Here is a 24,449-nt window from a genome sequence, read left to right on the forward strand (position 1 = left end):
AACTATAGCATCTGATCTATGAACGTGGCAAGAATGGCAGATCTTTCAGAAGTATTCATGCTAGAGGCTGTTACAGTGCCTGCATGTACCTTCAAAGCCACCCAGAGTCTTGAGCAGTGAGGTGACATTCACCATTGAATTGAACTACTCGCTTGCTGATGTGCAGATGTGAGGATTTGGATTCTTGCCATGTAAATTTTAGAGAGAGAGATATTTTCCACACGGGATCCATTTACATTGCGCAGTTCATCGCTCGAGTCTGACACTTGATTTCCTATGAAACTCGGAGGATCTAACCTTCTTGTGAGCGAGGTTGTATACCAATACGAGATAATGAAGAATGTGGTAGAGGTTGCTTGAGAAGTTCTGCTCCCATATCACAATTTAATTTGATTAGAAGTTAGCAATTTTTTTGTATTTCTACATTTTTGATATTGTAACTACTACCAAAAATTGTTTGAACATGTGTACTCGCAGCACATAATGGATGTGACGTGTGTATTGCTTACAGAAGATGTAAATTTTGCCCGACCATGCTACTGAATCTTTCTATCAAGTATCAACTTCTTGTAAATGTAATATGATGTGGTTGAATAGCATAATTCATGTGAAATTATGATATAATAGTTGGGCATGTTTTCATAGAATAGAATTGAGTTGTTCTATGCATGGTTTACAAAGGTGTATATTGCATGTTGATTTAATTTTATGAGGGCAAATTTAGTTTTTAATTCTTTAAAAACATGATGACCATACTTTGCATAGTTATACCACTTAAAACGATGTTCTGGATATTTTGTTTAGAATAATGTGTTAATTTGAGTTTTAACTATATTCTTGAGACTTTTCTAAATCAATGCTATTTTTGTTATTTGTTGGCGGTTTTATTCAAATTTTATTATTAAATTCATTCATGGTTACCATATGATGATAAATAATTATAAAAAATCTCATAATATTAATTCTGTAAAACAAGTTAATTAAACAAGTATTTTTATTCTTTTTTGTCTTTTGTTCTCAAGGCATTTTTTGAAAGCAATTTACTGGATAATTTTTTACAATTTTTAAGTGTTCAGATAATTTTTAAAATAATTATTCAAACAGAACTTTTTAATCTTTTATTCTGATAGCATGTTTAAATATCAATTTTCCAAACAATGGAAAAAAAAGAGTTAAACAAATTTTATACTTTTCTTAGTGGAGCTACATTATATTCCTTAGGGCATCTTTTTACCGTAACATTTTCATAAAAAAAAAAACAACAATTTGCTTTAAAAAAAAAAGTTAAAGAATTTGATTCAATTTTAATATTTTTTTAATGAATCGACTTTGTGATTTAAATTTAAAAAAAAATTAATCTGTATGTCTTTGTTGTTTTTCTCAATTTTAAATTAGGTTTATGAAGTCTATTTTATTTTAATCAAACCCTTTGATGTACACAAAAAACTAAAAAGATTATAGGTAATGACAAATCAAGGTTGACTCCACAAAGAATTAAGTAAATTAGTAAATAGGCATTAAATTTTTAATTTCATTCAAGTTAAGCAAGCAACTTATAGTGGTGAATGATTTAAATTAAAAATAAAAAAATATAAAGTAGGCAACTAAAATTTTAAAGCACTCTAAAGTCAAAAAACGATTAGAAAAGCACATAAATTTTTAATCCCTCATTTGCTCCGTTGTATTCAACTTACTAATTAAATTGATTTTAAGTTCAATTTTAAGGGCTGGGATACTAGAATTAATCTTGAATATATTCTGATTATTCAAAATTCTTTTTAATTCTAAACCAACAATTCCTTGCCAAAATTAAATTAAAAGCATTAAGTTTAAAAGCATCAAGATTCAGCTACACATAGCTAAATATAGTCTCAACATAGCAAAATAATGAGACAAAATCAAATACATAGGAGAAAAGTGAAGGAAAGCTCAATGAAAATATGGATGAGGATGAGTTATCTGACTTCTAAACTCTAAAATCACCCCAAGTACTCTAAAATTGCCTTTGGACTTTCAGAGAACTTAAAAACTAAAGCTTCCGTTGAAAAACCCTAGTTTTCCTCTTTTATCAAACAGAAAAACTAAAACTATGAGTCTTGGTGCAAAATCCACTGTAGTGCCCACTGTAGGAAGCTCTGTTTTCGATTCAGGATTTGTCTTATAATATTGACCCATAGTAGCAGGTGATCATAAAAATTTAATCTCTTCATTAAATTTATTATATTTTTCTTCTTGACCTTTTTCATGCTTTAGCAGATCAGTTTCCCAAAATAAAAAAGGACTCAAATTAATAAAAGCAAAATACTCTAAAACAAAATCAAAATACAATATTTACAAGACAAGCTAACTAATACAAAAATAAAAACTAAACACAAGAAACATAACAAAAAAAAATTAGATGACTCTAAAAGATTAATAAAACTCTTCAAAAAAATATAAAAATATAGAGAGTCATCACCCTTATAGTTTGATGTATTAAATAGGTTAATCCTTAAAGGTTAAAATTAATAATGAATTATTAAATGAGAGGGTAATAGATAGGTTCTAAGAAGATCAATTAATTTAGATTAGGTCCCAAGTGTCACACTTCAGAAATTTGTAAGTTTATTTCTCAACTTTGCAATTTTGTTATGATAAATTTATAACTTCTTTTTTAAATTTTAACATAGTTAAAGAATAAACAAATTTGTTTTCTTGTTAAAATTTGAAATATAAGTTGCAAACTGTCACAATAAAATTATAAAATTGAGAGTCAAACTTATAAATTCTTGGAGTTCGATACTTGAAACTTAACTTGAATTAATTGAATCCATTGATACTTCTCTATCATTTTCTTTCTCAAATAAAAATACTTTTTGTGTTTATAAAAAAAATTAATTTAGTACTTTTAACCAAAATAAGAAAAAGAAAAATTTTAATACACTATTACATTTTTATTAGTTTTGTACAAAAATTTCATATGCATAAAAAATATTTAAAAGAAAGCTTAATTATATAAATTGAGTTAATAAAATTAAATAATTAATTATAAAGTTATATAATTATTTAAAAAAGATATAAAAGTTTTTAATTTTTCTTTTTTAAAAGTTCAAGGATTTTAATCTTTAGGGGTTAAAAAATTTAAATGATCTAATAATAAAAACTGAATAGAAATAAAATAAACTACAGGATCTTAATTGAAAATCAATAAATACTTTAAGGACTTACATATATATTTTTCATTAAATTTACTTAAAATAAGATCACTAATTGGCGAGGATCGAATTAAAAAATAATACATAGTTAACAAAAATCTAATAAAATCTAAGATTTAGCCTCTATTCGTGAAAAGAGATGTTTGAATGCATAAGAATTCTTAAAATTATTTTTTCATCAATCTTAAAATGAAATTGTTGAAGATGGTCTATTCACATTCACTTGAATTTCAACTTTTTTGGGATATATGCATTGCAGGTTGATCCACGATCACACACTGAAAATACAGGTGAGCCGTGTCTTAAAATTCATCTGGCTTATGATCAAGCCAAGAAAAGAGACAACACTGCTGTGGCTTTCATTAAAAAAATTATATTAATTCTTAATTATATTGATAAAGTCAACAATACATAGGAAGGACATTTACACTATATTACCCATACAAGGCATACAAGCGTATTTTTGTTTAAAATTTTAAACAAGACATTAAACACGAGAGTGGGGATTGTGCACGTGTCACAAGCTAAGCTACTTCATTAGGGCTATTATATAAGAGTTACAATCTCCTTAACTGTTGTTGTTGTTGAAATGAATCAAATACAAACATCCACACACACCTATAGAGTTAAGACGCTCTTGGTAAAGCAGATGCATGACTATTGTTATTATTTAAGCATTATGATTTTGTAACTCTTGAAACAATAAATGAAATAATATAGGAAATTATATTAATTATTCCTTTCATTTCCATTCATGATGATGTCATTTTTGAATATGGCAAACTACGACCTTCTCTTTTGAAAGGTATCTTCAAATGAAATCTGATTCCTTGCAAGTTCTGAAACTAGTTAGAGACATTGCCAAGCTCAATTATGAAGAAAAGCTTCCTAGGGCAAAAAAAGTTTCACTTGACACTCTTTATACCTAGCTTTGGCTTTAACATATAATTTTAAAAAGTTAATAAATATTTTACATTTTAAAAATATTTATGAAATATAAAATGCGAATCTAATATCGTGTGTGTGTGCTTATTTTATAATTTATAAATATAATACACATTTATCTATCATATATATGCCTATTTTCCATAAACCTTAAATGTTTCTTCCCCTCCCTTTCAAGAGTGACAAAACTAGCAATAACCCAAACCCAAGGCATTATCCATATCAAACCAAAATCACCATTTCATCCATTTTTTTCTCTTTCTAGTTGACCAACTAGTTTTATTCAGCTTTTAATAAACCTTGCTTATCTCAACATATATATGGCATGATATATACCACACCATCCAGACTGATAAGGTTAAGCTCAAATAAAAAAAAAAAAAAAGACATTAAGAGTTTCCATTACCAGACGCATAACAAAAGTAATATAATGCAGCAAAACAAACATGACATTATTGCAGGAGCGAGATATATAGGCTCATAATTGACACATCACATCAACTTAAGAAATAAAAACAAGACATTAACACGCCAAAACAAAAGCCAATATGCAAATTAAAGATAACTTGGATGTCATGGAATGCAGCTTAGAAACCAGAAGTCCAATAGACTGTGACGGTCACATAGTTTCCATCTTGTCCATCGACACGCTTGAAGGATGTATCTGGTATTTTGTCTGGGACTGGGAACTCTACTGTCCCATTTGCAATCTCATCATCAGCAGAGATTGGGTCATGATCATACAAACGCGCAGAAACTTTAAGAGAGCTGCTCAATGGCACTGCAATCACAGATCTCAACAATGGAATAGTTTGCCAACGCCTTACTTCAACGTAGTCATTTGATGATCTTTTGAACAACAAACAAGTCGCATCATCAGAACCCTGGTCCCAATTGTTGTAGTAAGCAGAAGCCTGCCCATAAACCTCCACGTCATATTCCCCTCCTTCTTCAACTGAAATGGTCACCCTGGCAGCCACAGCATTTCGCAGCACCGCATAATTGACAGTCACCGAACCTCGGCTACTGTCTAGTTTCTTAGCTATGAGTTTGTCATACACATGGCCAATGTTAGCAGCATCCCACGAAATATCTTCATTCATGATTGCATCGTCAGCAGATACGATGTCCTTATCAGTGAGAAGCAACTTGATGTTAACATTCCCGAAGGCTGAAACAGATTCAGGCGGTCCAATTAAGGTAACATTTTGGCCAGGACTAATGGATTCATAGTTGCCCCTTGTACGGTTGTAGATGAACCGTGTATACAATCCATCGTCGATTGTAATTGTGCCATAGAGTTGCCCAGGATCCTCACTATCTATGTTGTTCATGCGCACCGAGAAGACCTGCAAAAGCGGTATCCCTAAAAAGCATTGTTCTTCTTCAGAGGCCATGCGTGGGAGCCTTTTTGGTCCACTTCCAATGAAGCAAAGACCTAACAAGATGCCAAGTATTTCCAAAGCCTCAGCAAGAGTTCTTATCTGTCTGTTATTTGGTGGAATTCTTATGTTGTTTGGCAGGAGATGAAACCTTTCCTGTGGGTAAGCATCAGCACGCAACAATGCTGCAGACAAACGATACCAACTGCGAACGAGGTCAATAATCCAAGGCTGGATTGTGCCTTCCGTGTTACGATTAGTGTCAGATGAGTTGTGAAAATTTTCGGCCATGTAGTCAAATACTGGAATGAGTCTGGTTGCTTCACAAAACATCATAATCACAACGATCAGGCTGCGTGCCCTCGCCTCCCAGTTCGTGGTTCCAGCAAGTTGATTAATAGCATAGACAAGGTTGTGGAAGCCAACTCTGGTATTTAACAAGCTTTGATGAGCAACTCTTTCCAAACCTTCGTAACTACCATCGAAACCTAGGAACTGGGTCCCAGATTCTGTAATTAGATGCACGAGTTGCTGATTTTCGTCGTGGTTGTCGAGCTCTAACCACTGTCCGCTTTCCATCTGGTAGCCAAGCAAGTAGAGGTTGTCCATTCGAAGCCTGAACCTCACGGAATGATCATTGGTTCGTAAAACCAAATCAAAGAATCGATTGGGTGGGTTCTGCTGAACAGCAAGAGCAGGACGATTGTGAGATGATCTCACTCCAAGTTGTGTGCGCAGGTTCTGAATGAAATTACGATAGCCTCCTCTGGTGCTAGTCTCAATGTTGATCTCCACAGTGAACTCCACACCCATCGTACGTGTGATGATATGGAGGATGAGCTTTCACTGCAATATAACTCACGGCAAGCAGATACAACAAAAGACACGTCAGTAATAGTCCTCGTCAGAATAAGTCGTTAAAAGAGAAGAAATAGTGAAAAGAAAAGAACATGAGAAAGAGAGACATAATTGACCTATTTTGCAAAAATCACAACGACGGAAAAGCTGCTATTTTGCTGAGGGGAAGGAATTAATATGCTGTGTGTTGATATCTGTGATGGCATAGGTGAGCGTGCTTGTGTCTATTTATGTAGATGCGGATGGCAAAACCGTAGATACCTCCGATTTGTATGTGCAAACAAAACATATGTGATTCACCGAATTCAATCAAATAATCAGTACTTGAATGCACAGTGCAGTGTGATCAATCGTAAACGACAATCTTTTGTGCTTATTGGATTCCTTTATTCAAGTTTATATTCCACGTTTTTGTACCCTAACAGATATGATAGATTTTGCTTTTTGCAATCTAGAAGTACTTGTCACATGGACAATGCCCACGTGTTCTCTCATGCCTGGCCGTTGTTGGCCTTTCACATGTAAAGCTACCACTTGACGATAATAACTAGGGCTCCTTTTGTCTTGATAGGACAAATGCATTTCATTTATTGCTAATTCACGTCTTTGTTATGTTATTGCTTTGATTATACGACGTCCTTCCTAAATTAAAGGACCTTATCAGTCTGGATGGTGTGGTATATATCATGCCATATATATGTTGAGATAAGCAAGGTTTATTAAAAGCTGAATAAAACTAGTTGGTCAACTAGAAAGAGAAAAAAATGGATGAAATGGTGATTTTGGTTTGATATGGATAATGCCTTGGGTTTGGGTTATTGCTAGTTTTGTCACTCTTGAAAGGGAGGGGAAGAAACATTTAAGGTTTATGGAAAATAGGCATATATATGATAGATAAATGTGTATTATATTTATAAATTATAAAATAAGCACACACACACGATATTAGATTCGCATTTTATATTTCATAAATATTTTTTAAAATGTAAAATATTTATTAACTTTTTAAAATTATATGTTAAAGCCAAAGCTAGGTATAAAGAGTGTCAAGTGAAACTTTTTTTGCCCTAGGAAGCTTTTCTTCATAATTGAGCTTGGCAATGTCTCTAACTAGTTTCAGAACTTGCAAGGAATCAGATTTCATTTGAAGATACCTTTCAAAAGAGAAGGTCGTAGTTTGCCATATTCAAAAATGACATCATCATGAATGGAAATGAAAGGAATAATTAATATAATTTCCTATATTATTTCATTTATTGTTTCAAGAGTTACAAAATCATAATGCTTAAATAATAACAATAGTCATGCATCTGCTTTACCAAGAGCGTCTTAACTCTATAGGTGTGTGTGGATGTTTGTATTTGATTCATTTCAACAACAACAACAGTTAAGGAGATTGTAACTCTTATATAATAGCCCTAATGAAGTAGCTTAGCTTGTGACACGTGCACAATCCCCACTCTCGTGTTTAATGTCTTGTTTAAAATTTTAAACAAAAATACGCTTGTATGCCTTGTATGGGTAATATAGTGTAAATGTCCTTCCTATGTATTGTTGACTTTATCAATATAATTAAGAATTAATATAATTTTTTTAATGAAAGCCACAGCAGTGTTGTCTCTTTTCTTGGCTTGATCATAAGCCAGATGAATTTTAAGACACGGCTCACCTGTATTTTCAGTGTGTGATCGTGGATCAACCTGCAATGCATATATCCCAAAAAAGTTGAAATTCAAGTGAATGTGAATAGACCATCTTCAACAATTTCATTTTAAGATTGATGAAAAAATAATTTTAAGAATTCTTATGCATTCAAACATCTCTTTTCACGAATAGAGGCTAAATCTTAGATTTTATTAGATTTTTGTTAACTATGTATTATTTTTTAATTCGATCCTCGCCAATTAGTGATCTTATTTTAAGTAAATTTAATGAAAAATATATATGTAAGTCCTTAAAGTATTTATTGATTTTCAATTAAGATCCTGTAGTTTATTTTATTTCTATTCAGTTTTTATTATTAGATCATTTAAATTTTTTAACCCCTAAAGATTAAAATCCTTGAACTTTTAAAAAAGAAAAATTAAAAACTTTTATATCTTTTTTAAATAATTATATAACTTTATAATTAATTATTTAATTTTATTAACTCAATTTATATAATTAAGCTTTCTTTTAAATATTTTTTATGCATATGAAATTTTTGTACAAAACTAATAAAAATGTAATAGTGTATTAAAATTTTTCTTTTTCTTATTTTGGTTAAAAGTACTAAATTAATTTTTTTTATAAACACAAAAAGTATTTTTATTTGAGAAAGAAAATGATAGAGAAGTATCAATGGATTCAATTAATTCAAGTTAAGTTTCAAGTATCGAACTCCAAGAATTTATAAGTTTGACTCTCAATTTTATAATTTTATTGTGACAGTTTGCAACTTATATTTCAAATTTTAACAAGAAAACAAATTTGTTTATTCTTTAACTATGTTAAAATTTAAAAAAGAAGTTATAAATTTATCATAACAAAATTGCAAAGTTGAGAAATAAACTTACAAATTTCTGAAGTGTGACACTTGGGACCTAATCTAAATTAATTGATCTTCTTAGAACCTATCTATTACCCTCTCATTTAATAATTCATTATTAATTTTAACCTTTAAGGATTAACCTATTTAATACATCAAACTATAAGGGTGATGACTCTCTATATTTTTATATTTTTTTGAAGAGTTTTATTAATCTTTTAGAGTCATCTAATTTTTTTTTGTTATGTTTCTTGTGTTTAGTTTTTATTTTTGTATTAGTTAGCTTGTCTTGTAAATATTGTATTTTGATTTTGTTTTAGAGTATTTTGCTTTTATTAATTTGAGTCCTTTTTTATTTTGGGAAACTGATCTGCTAAAGCATGAAAAAGGTCAAGAAGAAAAATATAATAAATTTAATGAAGAGATTAAATTTTTATGATCACCTGCTACTATGGGTCAATATTATAAGACAAATCCTGAATCGAAAACAGAGCTTCCTACAGTGGGCACTACAGTGGATTTTGCACCAAGACTCATAGTTTTAGTTTTTCTGTTTGATAAAAGAGGAAAACTAGGGTTTTTCAACGGAAGCTTTAGTTTTTAAGTTCTCTGAAAGTCCAAAGGCAATTTTAGAGTACTTGGGGTGATTTTAGAGTTTAGAAGTCAGATAACTCATCCTCATCCATGTTTTCATTGAGCTTTCCTTCACTTTTCTCCTATGTATTTGATTTTGTCTCATTATTTTGCTATGTTGAGACTATATTTAGCTATGTGTAGCTGAATCTTGATGCTTTTAAACTTAATGCTTTTAATTTAATTTTGGCAAGGAATTGTTGGTTTAGAATTAAAAAGAATTTTGAATAATCAGAATATATTCAAGATTAATTCTAGTATCCCAGCCCTTAAAATTGAACTTAAAATCAATTTAATTAGTAAGTTGAATACAACGGAGCAAATGAGGGATTAAAAATTTATGTGCTTTTCTAATCGTTTTTTGACTTTAGAGTGCTTTAAAATTTTAGTTGCCTACTTTATATTTTTTTATTTTTAATTTAAATCATTCACCACTATAAGTTGCTTGCTTAACTTGAATGAAATTAAAAATTTAATGCCTATTTACTAATTTACTTAATTCTTTGTGGAGTCAACCTTGATTTGTCATTACCTATAATCTTTTTAGTTTTTTGTGTACATCAAAGGGTTTGATTAAAATAAAATAGACTTCATAAACCTAATTTAAAATTGAGAAAAACAACAAAGACATACAGATTAATTTTTTTTTTAAATTTAAATCACAAAGTCGATTCATTAAAAAAATATTAAAATTGAATCAAATTCTTTAACTTTTTTTTATAAGCAAATTGTTGTTTTTTTTTTTATGAAAATGTTACGGTAAAAAGATGCCCTAAGGAATATAATGTAGCTCCACTAAGAAAAGTATAAAATTTGTTTAACTCTTTTTTTCCATTGTTTGGAAAATTGATATTTAAACATGCTATCAGAATAAAAGATTAAAAAGTTCTGTTTGAATAATTATTTTAAAAATTATCTGAACACTTAAAAATTGTAAAAAATTATCCAGTAAATTGCTTTCAAAAAATGCCTTGAGAACAAAAGACAAAAAAGAATAAAAATACTTGTTTAATTAACTTGTTTTACAGAATTAATATTATGAGATTTTTTATAATTATTTATCATCATATGGTAACCATGAATGAATTTAATAATAAAATTTGAATAAAACCGCCAACAAATAACAAAAATAGCATTGATTTAGAAAAGTCTCAAGAATATAGTTAAAACTCAAATTAACACATTATTCTAAAAACATTTGATATTATAAAATATAAAATATTTTAATAAGAATAAAATTTTATTAATTATACTTTTTTAATATTACTTTTTTCATTATATTTTCTCTCTTCAATATTTTTTTATAAACAAAATATTAAATGAAGAGTATTTTAAAAAATTTATATTTTTATATTTAAAAGATAAAATTATAAAGTGTATTTCATAAATTTTTTTATACACATGATTTTATTTAAAAGTATTTTATAATTGAGATAGAGTGAGTGTGACACTTGCTCTATTGTTGTGCAAATTAAATAATAAATGAGCACAACAAAATGGAGTAACTATTTTGAAGTCCTTAATACTTATCTAACGTAATTTTTTTTCTTTGAAATATGATTCTGACCCTCAATAAAATAATAAAATAGCTAAGGTTCTGTTTAGTTATTAAAAATGAATAGAATGAAATGTAAAAATAAAATTATCAAAAGGGACATGTGACAACATTCATAAAAATAATGAGTAATGTAGTTCATAATGTTAAAAATTTTAATTCATTATATTTTTGTAGGGTGTGATAATTATCATATTTATAACATATGTTTACCATGATAGGAAAATGTGATTTACTTCATTTGTTTTGATTTTTTTTAAAATTCATTTTATTCTATTCATTTTCAATAATCAAATAGGACTTTAGTCACTAAAACCTAAACTAAAAAGTTGTTAGTAAAATTGCTAATATAATAAAAACGTAGTTACTTGTTTAATTATGCAAAAGTACAATTTTTATATTAACAACTTAAACTTAGTTATTAACAACTTCAGTTTAGGTATTAATAAACATAGCTAATTATAAATTTAGTTTAATCGTGCAATAATACTTACGCTTTTTATATAACAACTTTACATTCATTATTAAAAACTTTAGTCTGTCTTAACTATAAATTTTTTCATACGAAGAAAAAATTGCATTCAAGGACCTTTGAAGAATATTATTCATGGATAGACTAATAAGAAATGGATTGTTAATTGTTAAAATGAGAACATGAATTTTTTTTTTCAAATTGTAACTTATTATTGGTCATTGCCTGCAAATAACATTCTTCAAAGGTCGACCTTGAATGCCATTTTTTCAATTCTCAACTCTCTTTCCCAAGAATCACAAGTTATTTTCTTTAATTTCTCAAATGGGTTTAACAACAATTCACGAATTGTTGATTTGAGATTCAAAACTAGCTATCACATATTCATAACCAAATCTTCATCGAATCCCAAGTGGGTTTTTAAGATTCCACAAGCAAGTATATGTACTGACTGACCAAAAATACATACGCTGTTTCTAGAATTTACAAATTACTCTAAAAAATTCTCAACTTACTTTTCTAGGAATCACAAGTTGCGTTTTTTTTAATTTTTCAAGCAGTTTGTTTATATATTAATAAATACAAAAATTCATAAGTGATTAGTTTGAAATTCACAATTAATTGTCATATAGTCACAGCTAACTCTCGAAATAATCCCAAAGTAACTTTTGAAAATTTCAGAACTTAACTCGATGTTTGATAAGCTATTTTTTGCATTTTCTTATAAGGACAATTTTGTAAATTCAAATGTATTTTTAATTGTAAGCAAGGACAATAGTCCCTTAATAGAATTTTAATAATTCAAGGTTTGAAATTATATCATTAATGTATCCATGAGATCTGAAATTGTCATTTTCCCTTAATGATTAGGGAAAAAATTAATATCTGATTTGTCATAATTAAAATAATATAAGTTAATTAAAATATATAGAAATATTTATATTTTACAATTATTTTTTAACACTGATATACAAATTCGTAGACTGAAATGTAATTTGGTCTCCTCATCACGTTAAAATTGCAGCATATCAATCTATAAATTTGGAAAGTTTCAAATCCATATCATAGACCAAATTCCAATGCAATTATATGATCAGTTTTAATTAACACAACTTGTAGCCCCAAACCTCAAGTTAATTTATATTCCACGTTTTTAACCCTAACAGATATGATAGATTTTTTCTTTTTGGCATTCTAAGAGAGCGACATTTAATGCGTGCATACTCGTCCAATTTTTTTTTTTGGGCCAAACATACTTGTCCATTTCATAATTTAGCTGTAGTCCTAATCCTATGATGAGAACTTATTATCCTGCGAGAATTCTAATTCGCCACACGTTATGATTACGATGGTGGTTCCATGTATTATCTCTGATATATAATAATATAATATAAAATATTAATAATTATTTTTGACATTAATTTTTAAAAAATTATAAACGTCTTTTCAATTAAATGCCCTATATAGATATTTCAATAATGATGCAATTGAAATTTTAAGAGATTATTTTTAAAAAAAGAAATGAAAAATAAAGTAAGTTTGTAGTTGGAAAAATTATAACATTTATTTAATATTTCATATTTTGTATTAAGTACAATTTCTAAAAAATTCCCCTTAAATATCACGGGGGAAGGAGTACATTATTTCTTTCTTTTGTTTTTTTTTGTTTTTTTGTTTTGGATTACAAAGCCAAGCAAGAGCTTGAGAAACTAAAAATTAGAAACTAGCCTAAAAACCAACAAAAGAGAATAAGAAACACAATAACTTGCATGTTACTTATCTTCTAAATATTACCTCAAACAGCCTAGAGGAACTATAAATATCAATATAATCTCTAAATTAGTAGTCTTTCTTGACTTTTTTTCATAAAATTAGTGCATCCCATATTGTTCCTGTTGGTATATAGTGAATTTGCACCTCCCCATCACCATAGATAGCCTCTGGTGTTTCAGGAATTTCCACCCATAGAGGATGATTGATGACACAATCTGTTCTCAAAAAATTCGTAGCATTAATCATAGCATTAATGGAATCAAAGTAAAAATTAATCTTATGCAGACTAAGTTGCTTGACAACTTCCAATCCAGTCTTAAGAGCCATTATTTCAGTTTTAACAATTGAGCAAAAACTATATCGTTTCTTGATAAGAGAATATTCTCTCTCACCAACCTACCAATTAAAAAAAATTATTTGGTAAGGCTTAGTTAAAAAAAAAAAAAAATCTTTAGTGTACTTGTCGCATGAGCAATGCCCAGATACGTGCGGTCTCATGCCTGTGCATTGCCCTTTCACCTGAAACGCCACCACTTGACAGCAATAACTTGCGCTACTTTTTGTCTTGATATGACGGATTCATTTCATTTACTGCTTGAATTCAAAGCTTCTATGATGTTATTGCTTCGATTATATTATCTCTTATTTAAATTATAAAATATTTTTGAAAACATTTACCGTGTTAAAATATAAAATATTTTGATACAAATAAAATTTTATTATTAATATTTTTTTAATACTATCTTTTTTATTTTGCTCTCTTTCTTCAATATTTTTCATAAATAAAGTATTCTCTCCGTTTCAAATTGTAAGATACTTTTAGATAAAATTTTACATATTAATAAACTCTATTAAATATGCTTAATAATTTTATCTTTTCAAAATAAAAATATAAATTTTTAAAAATACCCATCATTTAATATAATTAAAAGAGAAAGGAATAAATTAATTATAAAGAGAGAAATGATAATATTTAAATTAGTGCATTTAATATAACATTAATCTACCCAAAGTATCTTATATTTTGAAATGAAAAACTCCTTCAAAATTTTCCTATCAGAGGGAGTATTAAATGAAAGGTATTTTTAAAAAATTTATATTTTATTTTGAATAAAATAGAGTTGTAAAATGCATTTGATGAGTTTTATTAATATATGTAATTTTTGTCTAAAAATGTCTTATAATTTTAGATGAAAGAAGTATGACACTTGCTCTATTGTTATTCTTTTTTATTTCTTTGATTCTCGTAATAAACAATGAGTAGCTTAATTGTTTGAGTCTCAAATAATTATGGATACATGTATTAAAGTACTTAGTCACACTCATTGTAGTCTTTGATTTTAAAAGTTAAATATTTATTTATTTATTTATTTTTAAGAAAATTAGCTATAATGCACGCTTCTTCTTCTTCTTGGTTTTTGTTTTGTCTATCAAAGATTTGGTCCCTGTTAGCCGAATACTTACAATTTAAACTTATGCACGTTTTGCATCATCATTTTTACGTACATCCTTTTACCTTCTTTCCTTTCCTTTTTTGTCCTTCTATGGATAAAAGATTCATTCAAAAAAGGTATGGAAGTAACCTGCCAGCCGCCAGCCCCTTGAATAACGATCACCCCAACTTCAAGAGAGCAGTGACAAATAAATACCGCTAAATGAAGTAAATATTTTGAAGTGCTTAAGGCTTGTCTAACATAATTATTTTCTAAAATTATGATTCTGACCCTCAAAAGCTTAATCGTTAAAATCTAAGCTGAAAAGTTGTTAGTAACGAAAGTAAAGTTATGAACATAAAAAATAGGTATTTGTTTAATTACGTAACAAGAAGTACACTTCTTATATTAAGAACGTCAACTTAGTGATTAATAATTTCAGTTTAAATTTTAATAACATAGCTAATCATAAATTTAGTTTAGTCATGCAATAGCTTTTGTTTGTCTTGACAGCTATACTTTGTATTATTTTGTAGATGGTCAGAAATGTTCACAAAAAAATTTATGACTGTGGGATTTAAAAATAATTATCTCACTTTGTGGTGCTATTTTGCCATTTGTTAATTTTGAAGGGATTTATTTGTCAAGTGGATTTGTTTAAATATAAAGAATAAAATAACATTTATAAGTAATTGTCTTGAGATTTACCAATAGTTATTAACCGTTATTTATGAATTAAAATAACCTTCATATATTCATTTTTCTTTTTTGTTTTTTTTTTTTTTTGGTTTGTAGTATGTGGTTCGGTCCAATCAACTCCCTTAAACCAAATAGTTGACCAAATTGGTTAACAACTGGCTAACCACCAATAAAAACTAGCTTAACAAATAAAAAGCAAATCAATTGTAAGCTTATGAATTGGATTAAACTTTTTAAAATTTTCCCTTCCTTACCCTCCCCTCCAAAACCTTTCTCCCAAATTGGGGGGATCCCCCTTCCCCTGCATTCCTGCCCCTCCCCTCCAACCAAACATAGCTTAAATGGAGAATTTTCTATCTTTTGATGTGGCACTCTATGGTTTTTAACAACAGCACTTGTTTTCTTCGTTTTCCATTTTTTCCCATAATTTTTGATGAGTTATTTTAATTATTTATTGAGTTTTTTTAGTGTGAGCGCATATAATTAGTCCATATACTTCAAATTATTTATCTGTATTTTTTAAACTTCATTATAATTAATTTAATTTTAAAAAATCTTCAAAAAGTGCTTGATACTTTGTCATTTCCATATATATAATGAATGAGTGCTTTTAAATATATTAAATAAGTTCAGATATATTTTACAAAATTTCATCTTTAATACATTAAATAAGTACTTTGTCATTTTCCCTTAATGATTAGGGATAAAATTAATATCTAATTAGTCATAATTAAAATAATATAAGTTAATTAAAATATATAAAAACATTTATATTTTACTAAGATCTTTTAGCAATGATGTACAAATTCATAGACTGTACTGTCATTTTTTTTCCCTTAACACATTAAAATTGCAGCATATCAATCTATAAATTTGGAAAATTCCATATCCATATGATAGACCAAATTCCAATGCAGTTATATGATCAGTTTTAATATACACAACTTTTAGCCCCAAATCTCAAGTTAATTTATATTCCACGTTTTTAACCCTAACAGATATGATAGATTTTATTATTATTATTATTATTATTATTATTATTATTATTATTATTCATTCTAAGAGAGCGACATTCAATGCATGCATACTCGTCCATTCCATACTTTAGCTTTAGTCCTAATCCTATGATGAGCACTTGTCATCTTGCGAGAATTCGAATTCGCCACACGTCATGATTACGATGGTAGTTCCATATATTCTCTCTGATATATAATAATGTAAAATATTGATAATTATTTCACAATTTAAAAAAAATTAATTGAAACCATTAATTTTTGTTAAAAATTATATATATCTTTTCAATTATGCATTTGTTAAATGCCCTACATAGATATTTCAATAATGATGACAATTGAAATTTTAAGAGATTATTTTTAAAAAAGAAGTGAAAAATAAAGTTAATTTATAGTTAAAAAAATTATAACATTTATTCATATTTTACATCTTGGACGATTAAGTACAATTTCTAAAAAGTATATTATTTCTTTCCTGATAAGAGAATTCGGTCTCTCACAGAGCTACCAGTAAAAAAAAAGGTTATTTGTTAAGTCTTTGTCAAAAAAAAAAGGCCAAAAAAAGGTTTTTTTTTTTTAAAAAAAAATGCCAATGCGCTTTTCACATGAGCAATGCCCAGAGTCGCATGCCTCGGCATTGCCCTTTCACTTGAAATTAAAGGTGCTCACGAATTCAGTTTGGTTTGATTTTAGATAAAAATCAAACTGAATAGAACCAATCAATTTATTTATGAGTGAAACTTGATTAGTTTTTATGAAAATCAATTTGGTTTAGTTTTTGTTTTGATTTAGTTTGGCTTGGTTAAGGTATGAACTAAGTTTCAATGAATTTATTTGATTTTTTTTCTTTTTCCATCTTTATAATAGTTGGATTTTTTTTTAATTTGAATTGCATTATGCATAGCTGGCTCTTTTATTATATGAAAGGTTCTTGTTTATTCCATGCTTTATTTCAATCGTAACATGCATATTTATGGAAAGTCTTTAAACCTTAATTAATCACATATCTTACACATTCATGTTCATTCTTTTTATTTAATTTTTGCTTGGTCTCAAATGAATCAAAGATAAAAATATATGTTCATATTATATTAATCTTACTCATCTCTTCATTTCATTGGCCTTGAGTGTACTGTATTTTCATGATCTCATCAATTTACTTGTGCCATTCAAAAATATATATATATATATATATGTATATATATGCAAATTAATTTTATGATTGCAAGTAGTAGAAAATCAAAATAATGATGGTGATCTACTAATCATCTTCATGATTATATTAGATGCATTATTTGAATCCTCATGGAGAAAATTCATCACCTAATAGCAAGTATCAAACAAACAAATATCTCAAGTCTAAATATCCAAAATTCCAAATATCATACTATTTATATTAATATTTTATTCTTAGTTCCATACACATTATACACATATATTAAAACATAATATCTATCTCTCAATGTTATAATATATAGATATTAATTAGATAGATATTACATAAATAAATAATATTTTTGAATTAGGCTTGGTTCAAGTTTTGTTTTTTTTAGATCTTTAAACAAAACCAAACTGAACCAATCAGTTTGTATATTATAAAAATTGAAGCAGACTTGATCAATGATCAGTTTAATTTGGTCTTTTCAATTTGAATTGGCTTTAAACATCATTACCTAAAATGCCACTGTTTGATGATAATAACCTACGCTACTTTTTGTCTTGATATGACGGATTCATCCTATTTATTGCTTGAATTCAAAGCTTTTATTATATTATTACTTCAATTATATTATCTCCTTTTTAAATTATAAAATATTTTTTTAAAAAAAATTACCGTGTTAAAATATAAAATATTTTGATAAAAATAAAATTTTATTATTAAAATTTTTTAATATTAATTTTTTTATTATATTCTCTTTCTTCAATATTTTTATAAATAAAATATTAAATGATAGATATTTTTAAAATTTTATATTTTTATTTTAAATAAAATAGAGTTGTAAAATATATTTAATAAGTTTTGTCATTATGTGTGATTTTTATCCAAAAGCAGCTTACAATTTAAGATGGAGGAATTATGACACTTGCTCTATTGTTATTCTTTTTTATTTCTTGGATTCTTGTAATAAAATCCACAATGAGTAGCTTAATTAATGTTTGAGTCTCAAATAATTACGGATACATGTGTTAAAGTAAGTCACACTCATATTGTAGTCTTTGATTTTAAAAGTTATAATTTTTTTTAAGAAAATTAGTTATAATGCACGTTTGTTTTTTAATCTATCAAAGATTGGGTCCCAGTTAGCCGAATACTTACAATTTAAACTCATGCACGTTTGTCATCATCATTTTTATTCACATCCTTTCTTTATTTTTTTTTTGTCCTTTTATGGATTAAAAAATTAATTCAAAAAAGGAATGGAAATAGCCCGCCAGCCGCCTCCCCCTTGAATGACGGTCACCCCAACTTCAATAGAGTAGCGATAAATAAATACCTCAAAATGAAATAATTATTTTGGAGTGCTTAAGGCTTATCTGACATTTTTTTTTTGTAAAATTATGATTCTGAACCTCAACAAAATAATAAAAAGTGTAGTTATTAAAATCTAAACTAAAAAAGTAGTTAATAACAAAAATAAAATTTTAATATAAAAAAAAATTATTTGGTTAATTATATAACAAGAAGTACAATTTTTATATATCCACGTCAACTTAGTTATTAAAAACCTTAGTTTAAATATTAATAACATAGCTAATAATAAATTATTGAAAAAATATAATTTTAAATTCCTACACTTTGTTCGTGTTTTGCTTTATATTTATGTACTTTTTTTGATATTATAAATCCTTATACTTTTATTTTTTGGCATTTTAAATTCTTCCAAAGTCCTTACACTTTGTTCATTTAGTGACCTAGAACATTAAAAAATAAAAGTATAGAGACCTAAAATATAAAAAAAAATACAGGGACTTATAGTAAAATGTGAGTAAAGTAAAGAAACTCAAAGTTATGCTTTCCTTAAATTTAATTTAGTCATGCAATAACTTTAACTTGTCTTAACAACTATACTTTCTATGATTTTGTAGATGGTCAAAAATGTTCGCAAAAAATTTATGACTGATAAGTCTCCTGGAATTTCAAAATAATTATCTCACTTTGTGGTGCTCTTTCACCATTTGTCAATTTTGAAGGGATTTTTTTGTTAAGTGGGTTTTTGGTTAAATAAAAAGAGTAAAATAAGATTTACATATGATTGTTTTGAGATTTACGAGTAGTTGTTGTTATGTTCATAATTAACTTTCCATCAATTCCTTGCTTTTCAAAATTTTATAGGTGAGTATATGTACTGATTGACCAAATATTCACATGATAGAATTAAGATTCATAATTTGCTCCTCTAAATTTTTTCACAACGTTTGAAAAATATTATTTACAGATAAAGTTTAATAAGAAATGGATTGTTAATTTTTAAAATGAGAATATAGACTTATTGTTTAGCAAATAATGACTTGTTATTGGTCATTGTTTGTAAATAACATTCTTCAAACGTCAATCTTGAATGCAATTTTTTCAATTCTCAAATTTCTTTCCTAAGAACATATCACAGGTTGTTTTCTTTAATTCCTCCAATGGTTTGACTAAATTTTGAGGACAAAAATTTACAAATGATTGTTTTGATATTCAAAACTAACTGATGCATATCCAGAATCAACTGTCATTGAATCCCAAGTGGCTTTTTAGCGAGTACATGTACTAGCTGACCAAAAATTCATATGTCATTTCTAGGATGCAACATTGACTATAGTAAATTTCCAAAGTTACTTTTCTAAGAAGCACAAGTTGCTTCTCTTAATTTTATAAAATGATTTGTTTATATATTAATAAATACAAAAATTCATAAGTGATTAGTTTGAAATTCATAATTGACTGTCGTATATTCACAATTGACTCTTCAATAAATTCCAAGTGGTTTTTCAAAATTTCAAAACTAAGTTTGATATTTGATCAACTATTTTTTTGCATTTGTTTATAAGGGAAATTTTGCAAACTGTTTTTAATTGTAAGCAAGGTCGACCATAGTACTTTAATAGGATTTCAATAATTTAATGTCTAAAATTATCATTAATGTATCTATGGGATCTGCAACTGTCATTTTCCCTTAGTGATTAAGGATAAAATTAATATCTAATTAGTCATAATCAAAATAATATAACTTAACTAAAAAATATTTATATTTGACTATGATTTTTTAGCACTGATGTACAAATTCATAGACTGTCATTTTATCTCATTAACAAATTAAAATTGCAGCATATTAATCTATAAATTTGGAAAATTTCAGCATTTTAAATGACTGACCAAACCTATTAAATTAGAAACCAACTTCTAGTCTGATCCGGTCAATCCCCTTAAACCGAATAGTTGACCAACCGGTCAACAACTGGCTAACCCCAAGTAAAAACCAGCTTAACAGATAAAAAGCAAATCAATTGTAAGCTTATGAATCAGATTAAACTTTTTTTTTAAAAAAAAAAGAAGGCAAAAATTGTAATTTTCACACGGGTGAAGAGTTGTGATCTTTGGATTTAGACAAGCTAACCCCATGCCAACGCCCGCTGCGCCCTCTGCGCATACACCCTCCGGTCATATTACGGGCAATCATCTAAGTGGAGAATTCGCTATCTTTCGATGTGGGACTCGGGGGGTTTTAACATCAGCACTTTGTCTTCTTCGCTTGCATTTTTTCCCCCATGAGTTATTTTAATTATTTCTTGAATTATTTTTTTAGTGCGAGCGCATATAATTAATCCCTATACTTCAAATTATTTATCTGTATTTTTTAAACTTCATTATAATTAACTTACTTTTAAAAAATCTTCAAAAAGTGCTTGATACTTTATCATTTCTATATACATAATGAATAAGTGCTTTTAAATATATTAAATAAGTTCAGATATATTTTAGAAAATTCCATCTTTAATATAACATCACATGACATTAAAAATATATTAATTAGTCATGCTTGGTTCAACCACAATCTGACCGTTAATTCTTGAATCAATGTCTTGTTCGATTCAATGAACGATTCGATTTTTAAAACCTTAGAAAATTTCATATCCATTAGATAGATCAAATTCCAATGCAATTATTGATCAGTTTTAATTAACACAACTTTTAGCCCCATACCTCAAGTTAATTTATATTCCACGTTTTTAACCCTAGCAAATATGATATATTTTGTTTTTTGCATTCTAAGACAGCGGCAGTCAATGCATGCGTAACCTCCATTTCATACTTTAGCTTTAGTCCTAATCCAATATGATGAGCACTTATTATCTTGCGAGAATTCGAATTCGCCTCACGTTTTGATTGCAGTGGTAGTTCTTTAAATTATCTCTGACATATAATAATATTGAATATGGGTGATTATTTTCCAGTTCTAAAAAAATTTGTTGAAACATTAATTTTTAAAAAATTGTATACATCTTTTCAATTATATCCTAATTAAATGTTCTATAATAATGTTTTAATAATAATGAACGTTGAAATGTCGAGAGATTATTTTTTTAAGAGCAAATAATAAATGAAGTAAAGTTATAGTTGAAAAAAAAAGCTATAACAACTATCTAATACCTTATATTTTGGACTAAGTAAATTTTTTATTTAAAAAAAATCCCTTTCCATATGGGAGAGTCGATTCTTGTAAAATTCACAATTAGTAGCTTAAGGTTCGAGTCTGAAATAATCACGGATACATGTATTAAAGTTAAAATAAGTCGCACTCAAACTGTAGTCTCTTTAATTTGATTTTAGAAGTTATAATATTTTTTTAAGAAAATTAATTATAATACACGTTTTTTTAATTGTCAAGATTACTTTGATTTGGTTTTGTCTTCCTCAGTTGGTTCCCAGTCAGTCGAATTAATGCTTATTATTTAAACTTATGCACGTTATATTTGATGGTCGGGGATAAGATCGATGTTAGGTGGACTATGATTAAAATAATATAATTTAATTAAAATATATAAAATATCTACATATGTTTAACATTGATATGCAAATTCATAGACTGTTGCTTTCGCTGGGCGTTGATTGACATTCTCCTGTTATTTTCTCGGATTACGTAATGCATGCACTGTTACATAAATGAAATTTAGGAGCACACATTTAGTAACAAGTATCATAGCAAATGCTCCTAAGTGTGTGTTTGCTCTGAGGAAACGCTACCTCATATACTTGTTTATTTATTTTATTTTTTTAAAAAATATATATTCAAGAGGTAGTGTTTCTTTCAAAGAAAAAGCTATACATCTTGTCATGCGGTCCTCTTTTAAGTCTATATATTCCCTAGTAGTATTTATAAGTTAGGCAGAGAGTATCTGATTAATGACGTTGTGAGAAGCGGCAGCAGCATTTGCTAAAGTATATTCGTGTTGGTAAGAGATTTATCTGAATATGGCCGATGTAATAATTAGTTACATGCCAAAGAGATAACATCGCACTGGTCCAATCCCTAAGCACGTACTTCCATTATGTTTGTTGAAAGATAATTGAATACTTCCAATCGCAGTAATAATTAAGAATCTAAGAACAATCTTTTAATTTGTCTCGCGCGGTGGCTAATTATGGGCGAGGATTACTACTAATTAAACTTTACTCCACTGTTTCATACATTTTAAAAAAATTAATTTTTTTTATATTATAAAAAAGTGAGATGTACTTTCATTTTTATCCTTTGCTTTTAAATAATAATATAACTGCATTAAATACATTCATGCTGGTGAAGAAGAAGAGATAAATTTAGAAAAAATAGTTTAATTATTATAAAGTGTCCTATATTTTAGATTAAAAATTACTTCTACAAGGTGTATTATAAATAATAAAACCGAAGGAGCATAACACACGTTTTTCATCATCAGTCAATATAATCAAGATAAGGCGGTTTCCTTCTGGAACTAACAGGATTAATTAGTAGTCTTCCTTCTCATCCATCATTCCACTTGTAATGTATATGTCTATATATAGACCTGACAAAGGGAGAGCGAGATATATACCGTCCTTCAGCAATCAACAAATTCATTTCCAAGTCTAATAATCAAGCAAAATGGTAGGCATTATACCATCATCTTCATCATTTTCTTCCCTCATTAACATGCTCATGGGTTCTTACTCTTTGGTTTGTGGTCAGGGGTCCTTGGGAGCAGTAATTTCATTAGGACCTTGGGGAGGTCCTGGTGGCGACAATTGGAGTTTCAAGGCAAGCCGAGGGATAACACAGATAATCGTCCATGAAGATGTTGTTATAAAATCAATTTTTTTCAAAGACGCCAATGGTTATGTTCTGGAAAATTCGGCAGTGCTGGGGGTCAAGAGAGGAAGGTGATCACTTAATTGCTTAATTAATTGATTGAATATATCAATTACAATTGTCATTTAAACTTACCTTATTATGATGTAATTGTAGACTGAAATTCGTTGGCCTTCAGAGTATTTGAAATCCATAAGCGGGACCTATGGAAATCACACTGGAAATCTAGTAATTAGGTCCCTATCGTTGATCACAAATCTCACCACTTATGGACCTTTTGGAACAACTGCTGGTGGCGAGCCTTTCTCTATCCCAATAGCAGATAGTGTCATTGTTGGGTTCCATGGGAGAGCTGGTTTTTTCCTGGATGCAATTGGCTTTTTGTGCAACCCGTAAGTAATAATTTTTTTTTTTCCTTACCTCAGTATTTTTACATTCATACATATACTCCCTCTTCCAGTCAAAATATAAGCATTTTTTTCACATAATCTTGATTGAAAATATAAGCAACTTATTCTGTAAAGAATTTTTTTTTACTTATCCCTTGTGTGTAATAACCTAGATACTTGTATTTGTGAATTTATGATATTTTTCTCACTTATCATATATTGGAACTAATGGAGAAAGGAAAAAATAATATATATTTTCATGAAAA

General features: G+C 28.0%; 1 protein-coding gene and 1 long non-coding RNA gene across 2 annotated transcripts; one reads left to right on the plus strand and one right to left on the minus strand.

Moving 5' to 3' along the window:
• Positions 1–4,541: 4,541 nt before the first annotated feature.
• LOC129287113 (uncharacterized) lies at positions 4,542–6,592 on the minus strand. Its single transcript, XM_054923271.1, has 2 exons — positions 6,496–6,592; positions 4,542–6,367 (listed from the first exon to the last, which is right to left on the minus strand). Exon 2 carries the CDS (start codon positions 6,332–6,334, stop codon positions 4,727–4,729), a length of 1,608 nt encoding a protein of 535 aa, XP_054779246.1. The 5' UTR covers positions 6,335–6,367; positions 6,496–6,592; the 3' UTR covers positions 4,542–4,726.
• Positions 6,593–23,515: 16,923 nt separating this feature from the next.
• LOC129305881 (uncharacterized) lies at positions 23,516–24,171 on the plus strand. Its single transcript, XR_008592055.1, has 3 exons — positions 23,516–23,593; positions 23,675–23,865; positions 23,951–24,171. It is a non-coding gene; the product is annotated as an uncharacterized LOC129305881 (long non-coding RNA).
• Positions 24,172–24,449: the final 278 nt, after the last annotated feature.

The sequence above is a fragment of the Prosopis cineraria genome, unplaced genomic scaffold, assembly GCF_029017545.1.
Source record: "Prosopis cineraria cultivar Desert tree isolate PC_DT_omini unplaced genomic scaffold, ASM2901754v1 PC1, whole genome shotgun sequence".
NCBI classification, from domain to species: Eukaryota; Viridiplantae; Streptophyta; class Magnoliopsida; order Fabales; family Fabaceae; genus Prosopis; species Prosopis cineraria.